Source organism: Salmo salar, chromosome 23 (assembly GCF_965601325.2).
Source record: "Salmo salar chromosome 23, fSalSal1, whole genome shotgun sequence".
Lineage (NCBI taxonomy): Eukaryota > Metazoa > Chordata > Actinopteri > Salmoniformes > Salmonidae > Salmo > Salmo salar.
The window spans coordinates 23,863,724-23,886,996 of NC_138313.1; the positions used below are offsets into that span (position 1 = coordinate 23,863,724).

Below are 23,273 nucleotides of genomic sequence, written 5' to 3' on the forward strand. Positions count from 1 at the left end.
CAACATGTCTCCGGACCTACTCACTGCCACAGTCATACTCTGGACCTAGTTTTGTCCCGTGGAATAAATGTTGTGGATCTTAATATTTTTCCTCATAATCCTGGACTATCGGACAACCATTTTATTACGTTTGCAATCGCAACAAATAATCTGCTCAGACCTACACCAAGGAGCATCAAAAGTCATGCAATAAATTCTCGGACAACCCAAAGATTCCTAGATGCCCTTCCAGACTCCCTCCGCCTACCCAAGGACGTCAGAGTACAAAAATCAGTTAACCACATGGCTGAGGAACTCGGTTTGACCTTGCGCAATACCCTAGATGCAGCCACACCCCTAAAAACCAAAAACATTTGTCATAAGAAACTAGCTCCCAGGTATACAGAAAATACCCGAGCTCTGAAGCAAGCTTCCAGAAAATTGGAACGGAAATTGCGTCACACCAAACTGGAAGTCTTCCGACTAGCTTGGAAAGACATCACCGTGCAGTATGGAAGAGCCCTCACTGCTGCTCGATCATCCTATTTTTCCAACTTAATTGAGGAAAATAAGAACAATCCAAAATGTATTTTTGATACTGTAGCAATGCTAACTAAAAAGTAGCATTCCCCAAGAGAGGATGGCTTTCACTTCAGCAGTGATAAATTCATGAACTTCTTTGAGGGAAAGATCATGATAATTAGAAAGCAAATTACGGACTCCTCTTTAAATCTGCCTATTCCTCCAAAGCTCAGTTGTCCTGAATCTGCACAACTCTGCCAGGACCTAGGATCAAGGGAGACACTCAAGTGTTTTAGTACTATATCTCTTGACACAATGATGAAAATAATCATGGCCTCTACACATTCAAGCTGCATACTGGACCCTATTCCAACTAAACTACTGAAAGAGCTGCTTCCTGTGCTTGGCCCTCCTATGTTGAACATAATAAAAACGGCTCTCTATCCACCGGATGTGTACCAAACTCACTAAAAGTGACCCAGAAAATATAAAAAACTATCGGCCAATATCAAATCTCCCATTACTCGCAATTTTTTTTGAAAAAGCTGTTGCGCAGCAACTCACTGCCTTCCTGAAGACAAACAATATATACGAAACGCTTCAGTCTGGTTTTAGACCCCATCATAGCACTGAGACTGCACTTGGGAAAGTGGTAAATTACCTTTTAATGGCGTCAGACCGAGGCTCCGCATCTGTCCTCGTGCTCCTAGACCTTAGTGATGCTTTTGATACCATCAATCACCACATTCTTTTGGAGAGATTTGACACCCAAATTGGTCTACATGGACAAGTTCTGGCCTGGTTTAGATCTTATCTGTTGGAATGATATCAGTTTGTCTCTGTGGATGGTTTGTCCTTTGACAAATCAACTGTACATTTCGGTGTTCCTCAAGGTTCGGTTTTATGACCACTATTATTTTCACTATATATTCTCTTGGGGATGTCATTCGGAAACATAATGTTAACTTTCACAGCTATGCAGATGACACACAACTGTACATTTCGATGAAACATGGTGAAGCCCCAAAATTTCCCTCACTGGAAGCCTGTGTTTCAGACATAAGGAAGTGGATGGCTGCAAACTTTCTACTTTTAAACTCTGACAAAACAGAGATGCTTGTTCTAGGTCCCAAGAAACAAAGAGATCTTCTATTGAATCTGACAATTAATCTTAATGGTTGTACAGTCGTCTCAAATTAAACTGTGAAGGACCTCGTTGTTACTCTGGACCCTGATCTCTCTTTTGACGAACATATCAAGACTGTTTCAAGGACAGCTTTTTTCCATCTATGTAACATTGCAAAAATTGGAAACTTTCTGGCCAGAAATGATGCAGAAAAATGAATCCATGCTTTTGTCAATTCAAGGTTAGATTACTGCAATGCTCTACTTTCCGGCTACCTGGATAAAGCACTAAATAAACTTCAGTTAGTGCTTAACACGGCTGCTAGAATCTTGACTAGAACCAAAAAATGTGATCATATTACTCCAGTGCTAGCCTCTCTACACTGGCTTCCTGTTAAGGCAAGGGCTGATTTCAAGGTTTTACTGCTAACCTACAAAGCATTATATGGGCTTGCTCCTACCTATCTTTCCGATTTGGTCCTGCCGTACATACCTACACGTACGCTATGGTCACAAGACACAGGCCTCCTAACTGTCCCTAGAATTTCTAAGAAAACAGCTGGAGGCAGGGCTTCCTCCTATAGAGCTCAATTTTTATGGAATGGTCTGCCTACCCTTGTGAGAGAGACAGACTCGATCTCAACTTTTAAGTCTTTATTATTTTTTTATTTTTTATTTCACCTTTATTTAACCAAGTAGGCTAGTTGAGAACAAGTTCTAATTTGCAACTGCGACCTGGCCAAGATAAAGCATAGCAGTTAGACACATGCAACACAGAGTTACACATGGAATGAACAAAACATAGTCAATAATACAGTAGAAAAAAAGAAAACAAAGTCTATATACAGTGAGTGCAATTTAGGAAAAAAATGGGAATCACCAGCAGCAAGAGCGACAACATTGATGTATACAGAGAAGAGAGTCGGCCCAAGAATTGAACCCTGTGGCACCCCCATAGAGACCGCCAGAGGTCCGGACAACAGGCCCTCCGATTTGACACACTGAACTTTATCAGAGAAGTAGTTGGTGAACCAGGCGAGGCAATCATTTGAGAAACCAAGGCTGTTGAGTGCCGATAAGAATGTGGTGATTGACAGAGTTGAAAGCCTTGGCCAGGTCGATGAATACAGCTGCACAGTAATGTCTCTTATCGATGGCGGTTATGATATCGTTTAGGACCTTGAGCGTGGCTGAGGTGCACCCATGACCGGCTCTGAAGCCAGATTGCATAGCGGAGAAGGTACGGTGTTTATTGAAGACTCATCTCTTCAGTAGGTCCTATGATTGAGTGTAGTCTGGCCCAGGAGTGTGAAGATGAACGGAAAGGCACTGGAGCAACGAACCACCCTTGCTGTCTCTGCCTGGCCGGTTCCCCTCTCTCCACTGGGATTTTCTGCCTCTAACCCTATTACAGAGGCCGAGTCACTGGCTTACTGGTGCTCTTCCATGCCGTCCCTAGGAGGGGTGTGTCACTTGAGTAGGTTGAGTCACTGACGTGATCTTCCTGTCTGGGTTGGTGCCCCCCCCCTTGGGTTGTGCCGTGGCGGAGATCTTTGTGGGCTATACTCGGCCTTGTCTCAGGATGGTAAGTTGGTAGTTGAAGTTATCCCCCTAGTGGTGTGAGGGCTGTGCTTTGGCAAAGTGGGTGGGGTTATATCCTGCCTGTTTGGCCCTGTCTGGGGTATCATCGGACAGGGCCACAGTGTCTCCCCCGACCCCTCCTGTTTCAGCCACCAGTATTTATGCTGCAGTAGTTTATGTGTCGGGGGGCTAGGGTCAGTCTGTTATATCTGGAGTATTTCTCCTGTGTTATCCGGTGTCCTGTGTGAATTTAAGTATGCTCTCTCTAATTCTTTCTTTCTTTCTCTCTCTCGGAGGACCTGAGCCCTAGGACCATGCCTCAGGACTACCTGGCCTGATGACTCCTTGCTGTCCCCAGTCTACCTGGCCGTGCTGCTGCTCCAGTTTCAACTGTTCTGCCTGCGGCTATGGAACCCTGACCTGTTCACCGGACGTGCTACCTGTCCCGTGCTACCTGTCCCAGACCTGCTGTTTTCAACTCTCTAGAGACAGCAGGAGTGGTAGAGATACTCTGAATGATCGGCTATGAAAAGCCAACTGACATTTACTCCTGAGGTGCTGACCTGTTGCACCTTCGACAACCACTGTGATTTATTATGTGACCCTGCTGGTCATCTATGAACATTTGAACATCTTGGCCATGTTCTGTTATAATCTCCACCCGGCACAGCCAGAAGAGGACTGGCCACCTCTCATAGCCTGGCTCCTCTCTAGGTTTCTTCCTAGGTTCTGGCCTTTCTAGGGAGTTTTTCCTAGCCACCGTGCTTCTACACCTGCATTGCTTGCCGTTTGGGGTTTTAGGCTGGGTTTCTGTACAGCACTTTGAGATATCAGCTGATGTAAGAAGGGCTTTATAAATACATTTGATTATAATTGGGGATGGATATTTCAGAATTTTTGGTGGGTTGGGCGAGTCGAGAGGGAAAGAGACAGATGGAGAGAAGGTAAGGAGAAGGCTCTATATAAGCAATAAGGCACGAAGGGGTGTGGTATATGGCCAATATACCATGGCTAAGGGCTATTATTATGCATGACGCAACGCGGAGTGCCTGGATACAGCCCTTAGCCGTGGTATATTGGCCATATACCACAAACCCCCGAAGTGTCTTATTGCTATTATAAACTGGTTACCAACGTAATTAGAGCGGTAAAAACAAATGTTTTGTCATACCCATGGTATACGGTTTGATATACCACAGCTATCAGCCAATCAGCATTTAGGGCTCGAACCACCCAGTGTATAATACAGATTAGACAGCTCATTGACAAGCTCTGGGTAAAAGTCTCAGGCAAAATTGTAGCTGGGTATTTGAGTTGGAATGGCCCTTCACCTGAATGGATTGGGTTGAAATTATCAATATGGTGATTACTCCACCTTTCCCTCTGATAGACTAAAAGGAATTATCACCACATTGATTACACCTATCCAATTATTTCAGATCTATGCAAGTGTCTGGAATGTAGGGAATAAAAGTGCTTTGGGGATAGGTCTACGATTTGGGAAATTAGTTGAAATAATCCATCTGATTGATAGGACAACTCCATCGTACAGCCTATCAGAGGCAGGGTTGTGTTGAGGGGAGGGGTCAGTTGGATGGTTTCATGGGGACATCCGGGGTTGCCTCCTGGAGAGGGACAGAGAGGAGAAACCATTAATACAGGACACACACACACAATGATGTATTTTAAAGTATTACAGTACTATAAATTATTTACAAAAAAATCAATACACCATAGCTCTCCTAAAGCATAGTGTGCGCTCTGGAGGAAAATCCAGTTGAGAAATAGTGAGCATTCCTGCTAATGCTGACCAGGAAAGATCCCTGTAGAGACAAAGGAATCTTGTGGTGTGTGTGTGTGCTGGCAGAGTGTTCCTGTGATGTGAAATAAGAGAAAAGGGCTTGTGCTTTTCCTGGGATAGAGGTAGAGAAAAAGAGAGGGTGAGTTATGGAGGGAGAGTTAGGGAGGGGCTTGAGAAGGAAAGAGGGATGATGGGTGAGGCCCAAAATAATGGTTGGAGAGGAAATTAGGGAGGAGAAAAAAAATGTGCAGCCCAAAAGCAGGGGAGGAATGAGTGGAGGAAGAGAAGTGGAAGAGCGGGAGAAAGATATTGCATTAGGAAAAATGGAAAGCAGTCAAACAAATCCATGCCAGGAGAAAGTGAGGTTGAGATGGAGAGAGAGGTGAGAAATAGAAAGGGTCTGTATACTGGGGTTGATAGGAAATAAATGAAAAACACATTTTCCAACAGACCCCCACCCCAGCTCAAATAACCTCTCTCTCTGCAGCCCAATGTTTAGCTGTGTGTGTGTGCGTGCCTGTGTGCATGCTTGAAGTACCACAGCATTAAAGAATTCCAACAAATAGAAAATAAATCAAGTTGAACTTCAATAATAATAATAAGGTGGGTGCTTATATTTGTCCTATTTCACATACAGTTGAAGTCGGAAGTTTACATACACCTTAGCCAAATACATTTAAACTCAGTTTTTCACAATTCCTGACATTTAATCCTAGTAAAAATTCCCTGTTTTAGGTCAGTTAGGATCACCACTTTTATTTTGAGAATGTGAAATGTCAGAATAATGGTAGAGAGAATGATTTTTTTCAGCTTTTATTTATTTCATCACATTCCCAGTGGGTCAGAAGTTTACATACACTCAATTAGTATTTGGTAGCATTGCCTTTAAATTGGTTAACTTGGGTCAAACGTTTCAGGTAGCCTTCCACAAGCTTCCCACAATAAATTGGGTGCATTTTGGCCCATTCCTCCTGACAGAGCTGGTGTTACTGAGTCTGGTTTGTAGGCCTTCTTGCTCGTGCACACTTTTTTAGTTCTGCCCACAAATTTTCTATAGGATTGAGGTCAGGGCTTTGTGATGGTCACTCCAATACCTTAACATTGTTGTCTTTAAGCCATTTTGCCACAACTTTGGAAGTATGCTTGGGGTCATTGTCCATTTGGAAGACCCATTTGCAACCTAGCTTTAACTTCCTGACTGATGTCTTGAGATGTTGCTTCAATATATCCATATAATTTTCATCCTCATGACGCCATCTATTTTGTGAAGTGCCACAGTCCCTCCTGCAGCAAAGCTCCCCCACAACATGATGCTGACACCCCTGTGCTTCACGGTTGAGATGGTGTTCTTAGGCTTGCAAGCCTCCCCCTTTTTCCTCCAAACATAACGATGGTCATTATGGCCAAACAGTTCTATTTTTGTTTCATCAGACCAGAGGACATTTCTCCAAAAAGTACGATCTTTGTCCCCATGTGCAGTTGCAAATCGTAGTCTGGTTTTTTTATGGCGGTTTTGGAGCAGTGGCTTCTTCCTTTCTGAGTGGTCTTTCAGGTTATGTCGATTTTGGAGTCGTTTTACTGTGGATATAGATACTTTTGTACCTGTTTCCTCCAGAATCTTCACAAGGTCCTTCGCTGTTGTTTTGGGATTGATTTGCACCAAAGTACGTTCATCTCTAGGAGACAGAACGCGTCTCTTTCCTGAGCGGTATGACGGCTGTGTGGTCCCATGGTGTTCATACTTGTGTACTATTGTTTGTACAGATGAACGTGGTACCTTCAGGCATTTGGAAATTTCTCCCATGGATGAACCAGACTTGTGGTTTTGGCTGATTTCTTTTGATCTTCCCATGATATCAAGCAAAGAGGCACTGAGTTTGAAGGTAGGCCTTGAAATACATCCACAGGTACACCTCCAATTGACTCAAATTATGTAAATTAGCCTATCAGAAGCTTCTAAAGCCATGACGTCATTTTCTGGAATTTGAAATCCAAGCTGTTTAAAGGCACAGTCAACTTAGTGTATGTAAACTTCTGACCCACTGAAATTGTGATACTTGTCATGCACAAAGTAGATGTCCTATCCGACTTGCCAAAACTATAGTTTGCTAACAATACATTTGTGGAGTGGTTGAAAAACGAGTTTTAATGACTCCAACCTAAGTGTATGTAAACTTCTGACTTCAACTGTATATTAATCTGCATGTGGGAATTGAAAATGTGTTTTTGCATATCCCAACTCCCCGAGACAACCTCAGAGAGTGGGGTCACGGTCAGCCATTATCAACAGCGTCCCTGGAGCAATTAGGGTTAAGTGCTCTGCTCAAGGGAACAATTTTCACCTTGTCAGCTCGGGGATTCGAACTAGTGACCTTTAGGTTACCGGCCCAACACTCTAACCTCTAGGCTACCTGCTGCCCTGAACATCGCCGTCATGATTACCTGGGTACATTGGGGGGCAATCTGATAATTGGTCCATGAGGATGAGGTGCAGCTCGGAGGAGACTAGTAGCGTCATGGAGGTGGGGCCTCTGGTGGAGGGTGGGGCTCTGGGAGCAGAGGCTATACGCTTAGGAGCTAGATCTGTAGGACTGTGAGACCTGAGGGAAGGGGGTTAGCGTTATGGTGTGTGTGCACCCATGTGTGTGTTACCTGCGGCTGGTCGCAGGGGCTCCATGCAGCCAGAAGGAGTCAACAGGAGGAGGTAGAGGAGTGGAGCAGGTGGAGGTAGAGATGTCTCCGATGATGGCCAGCGCCTCCTTCAAGGCAGCGTGAGTCCTCAGCGCCTCCTCTCTCCTCTGGTCCTGCTCTGGATACTCATCCATCAACACACTTCTCTGTTAGAGAGTAGAGCTGCACCAGGAGGTCAATACTGATGTATTCCTTTACCTATGGAGAGAGGAGAGAGAGATTATATATTCCTTCACCAACAGATAGTTATGAGGGGAGACCGCCGGACAGACACAGACTTATGTTGTTGACCATGATGGTCTTGGGCACGAGGTCTCTAATGGCTTTGTAAACGATGTTCATGAAGGAGTCCACCAGGTTCCCGGATGGTCTCTACTTGACGCTCCAACTGAGGATCCATAGAGAAACTATCACTAGAACCATTACTCTCCTTATCCACCTGGCACAGGAGAGAGAGTGAGGGAGGGAGGATTATAGAGAGGTCATGAGCAGATGAGCTCCTGAATTTTTCTGAATTTTTACAAAAAGATAGATTTAGGGTTGTATAAAATTGGATACTACCCTCCGCAACATAACCTTCACTCCAAATCAAAACTCCAAACCTACAACCTGATCTTGGACAAATTACCTGGAAGGATTTTTATTACCAAGGATTCTTACTGCCAAGGACTATCCAGCAAACCTTCTGACAAACTAGCAAAAGAAGCACAAATGAAACCCGAAAATATCATCCAACCTGGAACTGAGTAAGTAATGTTCAGTCGGAAGCTACTTCGAAAGCCTAGAATGAAAAGAACATTACAATAATCTCTAGATGTTTAACTTTATAAAGACTGAATGCTAAGTTAAAAGGCTACCAATCTTGAAGAACAGACCCAGCTGCAACATTAATAACCACTGAAGTGGTATGAAGCCCCTGAGCCAAACAATGGCAGCAGAGTTCCTCCCCCACCCAAATGCAGAAGCATCTTTGACCCCCTGCTCCATGGCTTCCCTCTGTGCAGAGGTCACCACAGTACAGTACCCCTTGGACATAAAAAAAATAACAAGGCACAGAAAGAGTACAAAGAGAAGCTCCTCATGGACAATACAGAGACACTTGTTGCTGACTGCTACAAAAATCGGAACGAAAGCAACTTAATCTTCAACACAGACCATCCCGGGGCATGGCACAGAGCTATGAGAGCACACTATCCCTTTTAAGAGAGAGGGTATTGGCGGCGGGTGGAAAATCAGAACATATCTCAAAACGAGGACCCTGAGAAAGACCCCTCTGTCAACCTGTACAAGAATGGAACAGTGGTGGTGCAGGGCAACTTCATACATTTCCAGAAAGGACTTTCACCAAATCAAAGCAAGAGCACGGTAGGAAAAGCTTTCTCTTGGTGACGAATCCCCCACCCCGAGCGAGTCTGATCTAGGGCTGTTACGGTGACCGTATTACCGCCACATTGGCGGCCTCGAGTCATGAAGGCAGTCAAATTCCATGTGACTGTTTAGTCACGGTAATTAGGCTTCTCAAGCTCTGATGCTGCTGCTGGTCATTAGTAGCCTACCAAACTTGCTAAATGCCTGGTACTCAGCACTCTATTGTCCCTCTAATCACTCTGACATCAATGCAAATGTGATCGAAAATCGAATCAAATGACATTTTATTGGTCACATACACATGTTTAGCAGATGTTTTTGCGGGTGTAGCGAAATGCTTGTGTTTCTAACAGTGCAGTAATATCTAACAATTTCACAACAATACACACACATCTAAGAAATGGAATTAAGAATATATAAATATTTGGACGAGCAATATCAGAGTGGCATAGACTAAAATACAGTAGAATAGAATACAGTATATACATATGAGATGAGCAATGCAAAATATGTAAACATGACTCGTGTTCCATTATTCAAGTGGCCAGTGATTTCAAGTCTATGTGTCACGATTCCCACCGACGGTGGCGCCCCCTCCTGCTCGGGTGGCGCTCGGCGGTCGTCGTCAACGGCCTATTAGCTGCCACTGATTCCCTTTTTTGGTTTTCCATTCTTTTTGGTTTTGTGCACCTGTGTTTAGTTTGGTTAATTAGCGGGGCTATTTATGTTAGCTGGTCCGCTTCCTTGTTGTGCGGGATTATTTCTATTGTGACGGCTCATGTTCGTGTCGGCGCTATTTTACGCCGTGTGTATTTTCTCCCCTGTGTTTGGGAGTATTTTGTTTAATGAGTGAGTGTACATTAAATACGCCACTACCCTGTGCTCGCTGCTTCCTGTGCCTCATTCCTTCACCACGACTGCCAATCCGTTACACTATGTATATAGGGCAGCAGCCTCTAATGTGCCAGTGATGACTATTTAACAGTCTGATGGCCTTGAGATAGAAGCTGTTTTTCAGTATCTCGGTCCCAGCTTTGATGCACCTGTACTGACCTCACCTTCTGGATGATAGCGGGGTGAACAGGCAGTGGCTCGGGTGGTTGTTGTCCTTGATGATCTTTTTGGCCTTCCTGTGACATCGGGTGCTGTAGGTGTCCTGGAGGGCAGGTAGTTTTCCCCCGGTGATGCAATGGGCAGACCACACCACCCTTTAGAGAGCCCTGCGGTTGAGGGCGGTGCAGTTGCGGTGATACAGCCCAACAGGATGCTCTCAATTGTGCATCTGTAAAAGTGTCACAGGATCCAACGAAAGTGGCGCCCCTCCTCGGTCGGGCGGCGCTCGGCGGTCGTCGTCGCCGGCCTATTAGCTGCCACCGATCGTTGTTTCTGTGTCGTTTAGTTTTGTCTGTCTGTTCCGCACCCGTTTTGTGTATGTCATTAGTGGGGACTTATTTAATGTGTGTTTTCAGTTGGGATTTTGTGCGGGATTGTTTATTGTCCACGTTGTGTGATTGATAGTTTGTTTTTTGTGAAAGGATTTACCGGGCTGCGCTCCTTGCCTTAGAAAGTGTATTTTGTTTGTGCTGTACGGGCGCAGTTAACCAATTACTGGAACTTTGTATAGCACCCTGTGCTTTTCGGCGTGTGTGTGAGTAGGATCATTAAAGACACTCACCTCCAGCACCTCTGTCTCCTGCACTTGATTCCACCCATCCACCAGTCCAAGTTAAACGTGACAAAAAGTTTGTGAGGGTTTTAGGTGCCAAGCCAAATTTGTTCAGCCTCCTGAGGTTGAAGAGCTGCTGTTGTGCCTTCTTCACCACACTGTTTGTGTGGGTGGACCATTTCAGTTTGTCAGTGATCTGTACACCAAGGAACTTTCCACCTTCTCCACTGCAGTCCCGTCAATATGGATAGCGGGGTGCTTCCTCTGCTGTTTCCTAAAGTCCACAATCAGCTCCTTTGTTTTGTTGACATTGATGATAGGTTATTTCTGGCACCACACTCCCAGAGCCCTCACCTCATCCCTGTAGGCTGTCTCGTCATTGTTGGTAATCAGGCCTACTACTGTTGTGTCATCTGCAAACTTGATGATTGAGTTGGAGGCGTGTGGCCACGCAGCCATGGGTGAACAGGGAGTACAGGAGGGGGCTGAGCATGCACCCTTGTGGGGCCCCAGTGTTGAGGATCAGCGAAGTGGAGGTGTTGTTTCCTACCTTCACCACCTGGGGGCGGCCTGTCAGGAAGTCCAGGACCCAGTTGCACAGGGAGGGGTTCAGACCCAGGGCCTCGAGCTTAATGATGAGCTTGGAGGGTACTATGGTGTTGAATGCTGAGCTATAGACAATGAACAGCATTCTTACATAGGTATTCCTGTTGTCCAGATGGGATAGGGCAGTGTGCAGTGCGATGGCGATTGCGTCGTCTGTGGATCTATTGGGGCGGTAAGCAAATTGAAGTGGGTCTAGGGTGTTAGGTAAGGTAGAGGTGATATGATCCTTGACTAGTCTCACAAAGCACTTCATGATGACAGAAGTGAGTGCTGCAGGATGATAGTCATTTAATTCAGGTACCTTTGCTTTCTTGGGTACAGGAACAATGGTGGCCATCTTGAAGCATGTGGTGACTGCAGACTGGGATAGGGAGAGATTGAATATGTCCATAAACACTCCAGCCAGCTGGTCTGCGCATGCTCTGAGGACACGGCTAGGGATGCCGTCTGGGCTGGCAGCCTTGCGAGGGTTAACCTGTTGGGGTTAGGGGGCAGTATTTGCACGGCCGGATAAAAAAACGTACCCGATTTAAACTGGTTACTACTCTTGCCCAGAAACGAGAATATGCATAGAATTAGTAGATTTTGATAGAAAACACTCTAAAGTTTCTAAAACTGTTTGAATGGTGTCTGTGAGTATAACAGAACTCATATGGCAGGCCAAAACCTGAGAAGATTCCATACAGGAAGTGCCCTGTCTGACAATTTGTTGTCCTTTTGTTGCATCGCTATCGAAAATACAGCATCTGTGCTGTAACGTGACATTTTCTAAGGCTTCCAATTGGCTCTCTAAAGCTGCCAGAAAGTGGAATGGGGTGTCTGCTGTCTCTGGGCAAAGAACAGCAGCAGAATTTGTAAGTGGTCAGCCTGGGGACAGTGAGACTGAGATGCGCGTTCACGAGACTATTACATTTTTTTCTTTCAGCCTTTGAATGAATACAACGTTGCCCGGTTGGAATATTATCGCTATTTTGCGAGAAAAATAGCATAAAAATAGATTTTAAACATCGTTTGACATGCTTCTAAGTACGGTAATGTAATATTTTTAATTTTTTGGGTCACGAAATGCGCTCGCGCGTCACCCTTCGGATAGTGACCTGAACGCACGAACAAAACGGAGCTATTTGAATATAACTATGGATTATTTGGAACCAAAACAACATTTGTTGTTGAAGTAGAAGTCCTGGGAGTGCATTCTGACGAAGAACAGCAAAGGTAATCCAATTTTTCTAATAGTAATTCTGAGTTTAGTGAGCCCCAAACTTGGCGGGTGTCAAAATAGCTAGCCGTGATGTTCGAGCTATATACTCAGAATATTGCAAAATGTGCTTTCGCCGAAAAGCTATTTTAAAATCTGACACCGCGATTGCATAAAGGAGTTCTGTATCTATAATTCTTAAAATAATTGTTATGTATTTTTTCAACGTTTATCATGAGTAATTTAGTAAATTCACCGGAGGTTTTCGGTGGGTATGCTAGTTCTGAACATCACATGCAAATGTAAAAAAGCTGGTTTTTGATATAAATATGAACTTGATTGAACAAAACATGCATGTATTGTTTAACATAATGTCCTAGGAATGTCATCTGATGAAGATCATCAAAGGTTAGTGCTGCATTTAGCTGTGGTTTTGGTTTTTGTGACATATATGCTTGCTTTGAAAATGGCTGTGTGATTATTTTTGGCAGGGTACTCTCCTGACATAATCTAATGTTTTGCTTTCGCTGTAAAGCCTTTTTGAAATCGGACAATGTGGTAAGATTAACGAGAGTCTTGTCTTTAAAATGGTGTAAAATAGTCATATGTTTGAGAAATTAAAGTTATAGCATTTTTGAGGTATTTGTATTTCGCGCCACGCAATTCCACTGGCTGTTGAGTAGGTGGTACGCAAACGTCCCACCTAGCCCATAGAAGTTAACACACTTAAATGTCTTACTCACGTCGGCCACGGAGAATGAGAGCCCACAGTCCTTGGTAGCGGGCCGCATAATTGGCACTGTGTTATCTTCAAAGCGGGCGGAAGCAAGACGTGTCCACGACGTGGCTGGTTTTCCTTTTGTAGTCTGTGATTGTCTGTAGACCAGCGTTGAATAGTCCTTAGCACTGGTACTTCCTGTTTGAGTTTCTGCCTATATGAAGGGAGGAGCAAAATGGAGTCGTGATCAGATTTACCGAAGGGAGGGCCTTATAGGCATCCCAGAAGTTGGAGCAGCATTGGTCGAGTGTTTTAGCAGTGCAAGAACTACAGTCAATGTGTTGATAGAACTTCGGTAGAGTTTTCCTCAAATTTGCTTTGTTAAAAGCCCCAGCTACAATAAATGCGGTCTCAGGATATGTGGTTTCCAGTTTGCATAATGTCCAGTGAAGTTCTTTGAGGACCGACGTGGTATCGGCTTGAGGGGGAATATACACGGCTGTGACTATAACCGAAGAGAATTCTCTTTGGAGGTAATACGGTCGGCATTTGATTGTGAGGTATTCTAGGTTGGGTGAACAAAAGAACTTGAGTTCCTGTGTGTTATCACAATCACACCATGAGTAGTTAATCATGAACCATACATCCCCTCCCTTCTTCTCAGAGAGATATTTATCCTGTGAAACAGAGTATGTTACAATCCCTGATGTCTCTCTGGAAGGAAATCCTCACCCTGAGCTCATCAACTTTACATTAGCGAGTAATATACTCGGAAGCGGTGGGTGGTGTGGGCGCCTCCTGAGTCGGACTAGAAGTCCCCTCCGAGTACCTCTTCTCCGCCGGCGGTGTTTTGGATCAGCCTCTGGAATCAGTTCAATTGCCCTCGTATTCCTGGTATTAATGCTGGTGAGTTACCGCCACTCTGATATCCAAAAGTTCTTCCCGGCTGTATGTAATAACACAAAACAAATACTGGGCTAATAATATAAGAAATAACACGTAAAAAAACAAAATACTGCAAAGTTGCCTAGGGGCCAGAAGCACGGCTGCCCTATCTATCGGTGCATTAAACTGCTTGCTGTTTATGTGCATAGATGACATGTATTTTTTACCCTGCCCGAGACAGGTGCATAATAATGGTCCATTCTAAATCAAAACAAATTTCACACGTGACTGACTGGCTCGTTTACAAAAGTAGAGACTCAGAGCAAGAAAATGGTATACCATACACTATAGTTGAGAAAGAATGTGAAAGTAATTATGCTTTGAAAGTTGATAAACTTGAAAATGTCCCTTGAATATTTTCGGACACCTACTGGAGAGCTCTTTGTCTACACCCATTCAGCATCGTTCAGACCCTTTAAAGCCTTAAAGAGATGGGTGGGGTTAAGGGTTCACATGTGAGGCCATGTACTAAACAACCAAAGCTTTCAAAATGCTGTTTTATACTACGGGTGGGTTCGTAAATTTAATCTGGAGTGCCAGAGTGTGCTCGTTCATAAACTCAGAGCATTGTCAGATTGTCCATTCGTAAATTCAGAGTGTTTTGCTCTCTGAGCGTTCAGAGCGCACACTGGACGCTCTGGCCGAGAAGTAGGGTTGATCCAAGCGTTCAGACCTAACAACAGCACCCAAGCTAATTGGCTAAAGTTGGCTAGCTTGCTTGCTACTTCCAGACACAACTGAGAGAACAGCTCACTCTGACAATTTTACTCGCCCTAGTAGAGCTGGTTAGGCTGTTTTGATGTTATTCAGAGTATTGGTGACTGCAACTGTGTTGCTGGTAACATTTTAATTGCGCTTTTTTGCCAATGTTTACTGACATCGAACATATTCAACGGGTGTTGAGCTTACGTAAATTCGTCAGTTATTCTGCGCTCTAGCACACTCAGATGAGAGTGCTCTGAAATCACAGCAGATAGCCAGAGCAAATTTACCGGCTACGTCTATCGACAGTTGTGAACATTCTATTGAAATGGTTACTTGAATAGTAGTGGAGTATTTGGTTTAGACATGTAGCTAGCTAGCTAAACAAGATATGTGGGGATTTTCCAGTACATGTGTTATGCATCTCAGAATAGTAAGCAGAATCAATATATGGTTAACCATGAAACATGCGTAAGCAGAATGTAAGCAGAATCCATGTGATTGTACAAAGCTGGATAAACACAGTCCTAGCCATTCTGGGTCATGCCTGGTCTTGTGAAGGCCATTGGACAGGCACATTGGTTAATCAGTGATAGGGACCATTAGACATGCACCTGTATTAGGAAGGTATGTTAGTATTAATTAAGTACTATTAGACATGCACCTGTATTAGGAACATATGTCTGTATTATTTTTGCATTGGTACTATGGTGACACCACCAATATAATCTAAGATGAGCATAAATAAGTCAGGAATGGGCGTAAACAAGTCAGAAGTGAGGCTGAAAGATAACACTGGCGAAAGGCTAAAGGGTATTAATAATTTACATAAAGAGAAGTGACTATGTATGTTATGTAAGGGTAAAGCTGTATAAAAGGAGAGTGCTGAGACTGGAAAGATCAGTTGGTTCATGGGCCAGCTTGGCTTGTTACTTTGTAATAAAGTCTATTTGAATTCACAAGTTCCGGTATACCAGAGAAATATTATTGGGCCAATATTTTTACGACATGAACCATAATCCCAGCTCATAACATTACCACCTTGCATGAATCTGCAGGTGGCTAACCATCCAGGATCAATGTTAGCTAGCTAACATCAAGCTATAACTAGCAATGCAAATGGCTCTGAGATACAAATAATACAATTACACAGATCATACATGTAAAGGTTAGCTAGCGAGTCAGCCAGCTAACGTTAGCTAGCTAGCTAGCTAACAGTACGCTAACTTGAAATGAAAACGACTTTCAGACAAAATTAGAAATGTGTAATATCTTAGTTAGACTATCTTACCAGTATACAGTTGAAGTCGGAAGATTACATACACTTAGGTTGGAGTCATTAAAACACATTTTTCAACCACTCCCCAAATTTCTTGTTAACAAACTATACTTTTGGCCAGTCGGTTAGGACATCTACTTTGTGCATGACACAAGTAATTTTTCCAACAATTGTTTACAGACAGATTATTTCACCCTATCACAATTCCAGTGGGTCAGAAGTTTACACATACTAAATTGACTGTGCCATTAAACAGCTTGGAAAATTCCAGAAAATGATGCCATGGCTTTAGAAGCTTCTGATTGGCTAATTGACATCATTTCAGTCAATTGGAGATGTACCTGTGGATGTATTTCAAGACCTACCTTCAAACTCAGTGCCTCTTTGCTTGTCACCATGGGAAAATCAATCAGCCAAGACCTCAGAAAAAATTGTAGACCTCCACAAGTCTGGTTCATCATTGGGAGCAATTTCCAAACGCCTGAAGGTACCATGTTCATCTGTACAAACAATAGTACGCAAGTATAAACACCATGGGACCACGCAGCCGTCATACCGCTCAGGAAAGAGACGCGTTCTGTCTCCTAGAGATGAAAGTACTTTGGTGCGAAAAGTACAAATCAATCCCAGAACAACAGCAAAGGACCTTGTGAAGATGCTGGAGGAAACAGGTACAAAAGTGTCTATATCCACAGTAAAACGAGTCCTATATCGACATAACCTGAAAGGCCGCTCAGCAAGGAAGAAGCCACTGCTCCAAAACCGCCATAAAAAAGCCAGACTATGGTTTGCAACTGCACATGGGGACAAAGATCATACTTTTTGGAAAAATGTCCTCTGGTCTGATGAAACAAAAATAGAACTGTTTGGCCATAATGACCATCGTTATGTTTGGAGGAAAAATCGGGAGGCTTGCAAGCCGAAGAACACCATCCCAACCGTGAAGCATGGGAGTGGCAGCATCATGTTGTGGGGGTGCTTTGCTGCACAATTGACTGGTGCACTTCACAAAATAGATGGCATCATGAGGATGAAAAGTATGTGGATTATTGAAGCAACATCTCAAGACATCAGTCAGGAAGTTAAAGCTTGGTCGCAAATGGGTCTTCCAAATGGACAATGACCCCAAGCATACTTCCAAAGTTGTGGCAAAATTGCTTAAGGACAACAAAGTCAAGGTATTGGAGTGGCCATCACAAAGCCCTGACCTCAATCCTATAGAAAATTTGTGGGCAGAACTGAAAAAGCGTGTGCGAGCAAGGAGGCCTACAAACCTGACTCAGTTACACCACCTCTGTCAGGAGGAATGGGCCACAATTCACCCAACTTATTGTGGGAAGCTGGTGGAAGGCTACCCGAAACGTTTGACCCAAGTTAACCAATTTAAAGGCAATGCTACCAAATACTAATTGAGTGTGTGTAAACTTCTGACCCAATGGGAAAATAAAGGGGTGATCCTAACTGTCCTAAGATCAGGAATTTTTACTAGGATTAAATGTCAGTAATTGTGAAAAACTGAGTTTAAATGTATTTGGCCAAGGTGTATGTAAACTTCCGACTTCAACTGTACATATCAAATACAAATCTTAGAATCAACTATTAAAGATTACCAGAACCTACTGGATTCTCCAATTACATTGAATGAACTACAGGACAAAATACAAATCCTCCAACCCAAAAAAGCCTGTGGTGTTGATGGATCCTAAATGAAATGATAAAATATACAAACCACAAATTCGAATTATCTATACTTAAACTTAACATCATTCTCGTCTCCACTTCATTGGATTGATCAGTCCTTGGTTCCAAATATTGGGGAAGATGCCAGAGTTGAAGATGATCATCACAATCCACGAAAGTGGAGACAAATTTGACCCCAATAACTACTGTGGGATATGCGTCAATGGCAACCTTTGGAAAATCCTCTGCATTATCATTAACAGCAGACTCATACATTTCCTCAGTGAAAACAATGTACTGAGCAAATATAAATAGTATTTTTACCAAACTACCGTAATACAGACCACGTATTCAACCTGCACACCCTAATTGACAAACAAACCAAAACAAAGACAAAGTCTTCTCATGCTTTGTCGATTTGAAAAAGTTTTTGACTCAATTTGGCATGAGGGTCTGCTATACAAATTGATGGAAAGCGGTGTTGGGGAAAAACTTACAACATTATAAAATCCATGTACATAAACAACAAGTGTGTGGTTAAAATTGGCAAAAAACACATTTCTTTCCACAGGGCCATGGGGTGAGATATGGATGCAGCTTGAGCCCCACCCTCCTCAATATAAATATATCACAGAATTGGCGAGGGCACTAGAACAGTCTGCAGCACCCGGCCTCACTCTACTAGAATCTGAAGTCAAATGTCTACAGGTTTGTTGGTGCTCCTGTCCCCAACCAAGGAGGGCCTACAGCAGCACCTAGATATTCTGTACATCTCAGTAAGTCAAAAATAATGATGTTCCAAAAAAGGTCCGATTGCCATGACCACAAATACAATTCCAGAGCACACAAAAACTATACGTACCTCGGCCTAAACATTAGGGCCACAGGTAACTTCAACAAAGCTGTGAACGATCTGAGAGAAGGCAAGAAGGGCCTTCTACGCCATCAAAAGGAACATAAAATTCGACATACCAATTAGGATCTGACTAAAAATACCTGAATCAGTTCTAAAACCCATTGCCCTTTATGGTTGTGAGGTCTGGGGTCCGCTCACCAACCAATAATGTTCCTAGTGTTTTGTGTACATGCACAAACAGTTCCGAACTGTTTCGGATGGGAAGCTGTGATCAGCCAATGACTGAAGGCAAGGGGAGGGGGTAGTAGGCAGAGAATAAGGGCAGGTGTAGGTTATAGTTAGGGTCAGGGTTAGGAGCTAAGGGGTCAGGGTTAGGCTATTCACAGTTACTTTATAGGTCATGGTTTTAGGGTTAGAGGTTAGAGTCAGGTTTAGAGTTACGGGTCAGGAGTTTTGACTAAGATACTCACAGCGACTTTCTCAGGATAGACTCCGGCTCTCAGCAGAGAAGCTTTCCAGCTGTCTACCTCCTCCTGAGAGCCAAACGCCAGCTCCAGGAACCCGTAGTCCTTATACACGTTCCTACAATTACATTGCATACTGTCAGCTACCTCAAACTACATCATCCAGCCAGCAACTTCAGAAAACATATACCCACATCCAAGAACCTCTAGTCCTTATATAGCTTCTAACAATTATAAAAGATACAATCAAACAGTCACCTTCCTCTCCAGATTTGAGGTTGCATGCCATATGCATACACACGACTACACCATAGGTCTCACACCGGGCACACACATGTTATCAGAGCTGGAACACACACCTTCACACACAATGAATAACTAAACTCACTCATCCATACCCACAGAGCTTCTTTCTCCCCTCTCTTTATTCATCACCCCCCCTCTCTTTCCCTCTCTCTCTCTCTGTCAGGGAGACGCCGCTGCGTCTGACAGAGGCAGGAATCTGGAGCGGTCTAAAAACCCATCTGTTAAACACACACACACACACCACACACAGGCACACACATCTGTTAAACACACACACACCACACACAGGCACACACATCTGTTAAACATTCTCTTTAATCACTCTGTGTTCCTGTCCTTTTGTTTCTCCCTCTCTCATGTTTTCTAAACTGGTATTGTTGGTGGTGCGTGTGTGTGTGTGTGTGTGTGTGTGTGTGCGCGCAGTATATTTGTCTGTCTGTCTGTCTGTCTCCAATCTCAAGCTGTCTTGAGTGTTCTGGATAGCAGCCTGACCACATATCTCATGAGATCTCCTCTGTCTGTAGGCTAAGTAGGGCTGGGTCTGGTTGATCCCTGGATCGGAGACCAGATGCTGCTGGAGATGGTGTTGGACGGACGGCCAGAAGGGTTAGTATTGGTTAGGAGGGCCAGTAGGAGGCTATCGTTCCCCCTCTCTCTCTCTTAATGCTTTACAATGGCTGGATTGTAACCAGTCACTCACATCCCCCTTTTCCTCGCTCTGTTCCGCTGTGGCCAGGGATAGTGAGCTTCTCTCTCCTCTTGAGGAATTTTAGCAAGGATCCGTTTCTCCCTTTTTCCTTTCTCCCTCCCTCTTTCCCTGCTTTTAGATCAGGGACTTTCCTAAAGGTTCTGATTACTGTCAGACAGGGACAACCAGAGCATTAGAATCACGACTGTGGACACATCATGCACACACAAACACGCACAGAGGGAAGGGGGGACAAGGGGCGCAGTAGGACACGCTTTTGACACATTCCTGACAGATCGCTCTCCCTCTCTCCCCACTCTCACCCCATCCAGCCTTCTTTCTTTCCCTCCTTCTTGTGGCGAGCGGTTAAATAGTTTCCTAACAAGAGCTGCCTCATCTCTGGTCCAGAACTCTGGCTTTGATTAGCTGCTTAATGAGCCTGCCCTCGGTATGCTGCGGTCCACACACACACTCACGAACCAGGTCCCACCCAGCTCACCAATAGCATGCCCAGCCCACCCCATCCTAACCCACTCCATCTCTCTGTCAGTCAGTCAGTGAGGAGGTCAGAGACCAGGTGTAACCCCCCCCCCCCCCCCATCTCTTTCAGATATGCCTGTCATACACTAATCTCACATAAAACCACTTCAACACACACACCTTTGTTCGGTGCTGAAGATGGAGTAGGCATGTTACTGGACATGAAGCTCTTCTCCACATCTCTCAGCTTCAGGTTGTCCAACAGTAACATGTACTTCCTCTCTTCCTTCAGAGGAGGGATAGAGGGATGGGGATGATGGAGGGTCGAGAGAAAGTGAGAGGGGGAAGGATGGAGAAATGTAAGGAGATGTAAGAAAGGATCATTCATTGATGGGTCTACTGATCTGGTGAATACACAAACAGCATGTAGAGACAATAAAACAATTAAGAAAAGCAATAACTGAATAGGCCTGCTCTAGTATAACATGCGTGGAGTCTCATTGATTTGTTAACATTCCCCTCTACGACAGAAACCGCAGAGAAACAGAAACAGAGCTAGCTAGGATAAATAAATGGATTAGACTATTCTACACTACACGACAGAGAGATGTGTTTGGGGTGGGGGTGGGGGTGGGGGGGGCATGAGTTTGCACTGTCACCACCATTACAAATTATGATCGAAAGAAAACAGTTAGAGAAAGGAAGCAAAGCGGAGAGAAAATATGGGGAAAAGAATGGAGGGAGTGAAAGAATGAGAGAAAAATAGTTACAAAAAAAAAACAGGGAAAGAAATAGAGAGAGAGAGAAGCCAGCCCACATGTGAAAGTCATTACTCAAAAGTGACGCTCTAAAACAAAACATTCCTCTCCTCACCTCCACCCTTCTCCTCCACCTTGCTCTCACTTTTAATAATAATAATTAGGTGGGTGCTTACATTTGTCCTATTTTAATTTTTTGTTGCATATCCCATTCCCCCTGACACCCTCGGAGAGTGGGTCACAGCCAGGGATCAGCCATCATTGACGGTTGACCCTGGAGCAATTAAGGCTAAGTGCCCTGCTCAAGGGCACGTCGACAGATTTTCCACCTAGTCATTTCTGGGAATCAAACCAGCGACCTTTCGGTTACTGATCCAACACTCTTAAGCGCTAGGCTACCTGCCTCAGGAAACAGAAGGACAGAAGGACAGAAGGTGAGATGGAGAGAAGGAGGATATGGAGGAGGGATGGGGGTATAGCCTACCCAGAAAAAAGAAATGGATGGAAAGGTGCAAGTCTGTCTCACAAACACTTAGGTGTGTGTGTGTCTGAGTGGGTGGGTGTGTGTGTGTGTTGGTCTCTCCTGAACCCCAAAACTTTCTTCCTTCATTGCTCTTTCTCTTTTTCCAGAGGGGCCCCACTTCCTGTTAAAGAGGCTGAAACAAAACTATAGAACGAAGCTGGCACGTCGACAGACGACAACATCTGGTATTGCTTGAGAGAGAGAGAGAGAGAGAGAGAGGGGGGAGAGAGAGAGAGAGAGGGGGGAGAGAGAGAGAGCGAGAGAGAGAGCGAGAGAGAGAGAGAGAGAGAGGACGGAGGAGTGGAGGTGAGTTTTGACGGAGATGAGTGGGAGAGGTATCGAGAGAGAGAGAAGGGGAGAGAAACTGCAGACCACTCCAAAGTTGATTCCCAAGGGTCCCATCAACCCATATATGGCGCCTCAGTCCCTCCCTCTCTCCCTTTTTCGTTATGCCTTCCCTAAGTGCACTGGCAGATCCCCAGTGCTGAAAGTGAATGTGCCACGTCGAGGCTGGATACTCCGCTCGCTCGGACGCAGCCCCTCGGAACCCCGACACACACACACACAAGGACCTGACACACACTGGACCGTGATGCGACCAGAACAACACCCAGACCCAGACCCAAAGAAGAGGACAGCCAGTGTGTGTGCACATGTGTGCGTGTGACCCCTCACCCGTCACTCAGGACGAGAAAGGAGAGGAGACAATGAGAATCTTTTACCTAGTTAGTCAACCAAAACTTTGGACGGGTGAAAAACGAGATAAAAGAAAGGAATGAGAGAAGAAGGAAGATAAAACGTAGAGAGCAGAGGAGACATCTTTCTACTCCTCCACCTCCTTCAAAACTTTGCACAGATGAAAAAGGAAAGAGAAAGGAAGGGAGGGAGAGAAATAAAGGAGAGAGCGAGAGTCCTGTTCCGTCATCCCAGTGTTCAGACTACCTGTTCAGGGTCTTACTGGTGTACAGTAGTCTGCACATTGGTTAGACTGGGCAAGGAATGGCTTCCATCACTCTCTCTCAAACACACACACAAGTATATACACACACGCATGAGCACATTCACACTGGGGACTAGATGTATGAGTTTGTCTTTGCTGGTTTGTCTTTCGCTGTCTGCTACTACGTTGTTCTTTGTGTGTTATGAAAGCCTAGAAGCCTGCTATATTTGTCAGTGGTCAGTACGATAGTTCATTGTGTTTGTGTGTGTGTGTGTCAGGCTGCTCATGGTGGATCATACATCAGAGCTGCTCTATCTGAAACTGAGCCTCTGCAGACTCATTGTGTGATATAGTAAGCAGGCCCAACACAGACACCTTACTGTGTATGGTTGCTGTA

General features: G+C 44.4%; 1 protein-coding gene across 1 annotated transcript in view; it reads right to left on the reverse strand.

Moving 5' to 3' along the window:
- Positions 1 to 2,291: 2,291 nt before the first annotated feature.
- Positions 2,292 to 23,273, reverse strand: part of dnm3a (dynamin 3a) — a 50,072-nt gene continuing 29,090 nt past the window's right edge. Inside the window, 9 exon segments of the mRNA XM_082967857.1 lie at positions 2,292 to 4,832; positions 7,661 to 7,849; positions 7,851 to 7,897; positions 7,991 to 8,059; positions 8,061 to 8,138; positions 19,194 to 19,299; positions 20,836 to 20,869; positions 20,872 to 20,937; positions 21,535 to 21,541. Of these exon segments, the coding sequence (XP_082823983.1) occupies positions 4,808 to 4,832; positions 7,661 to 7,849; positions 7,851 to 7,897; positions 7,991 to 8,059; positions 8,061 to 8,138; positions 19,194 to 19,299; positions 20,836 to 20,869; positions 20,872 to 20,937; positions 21,535 to 21,541 (621 nt within the window). The 3' untranslated portion in view covers positions 2,292 to 4,807.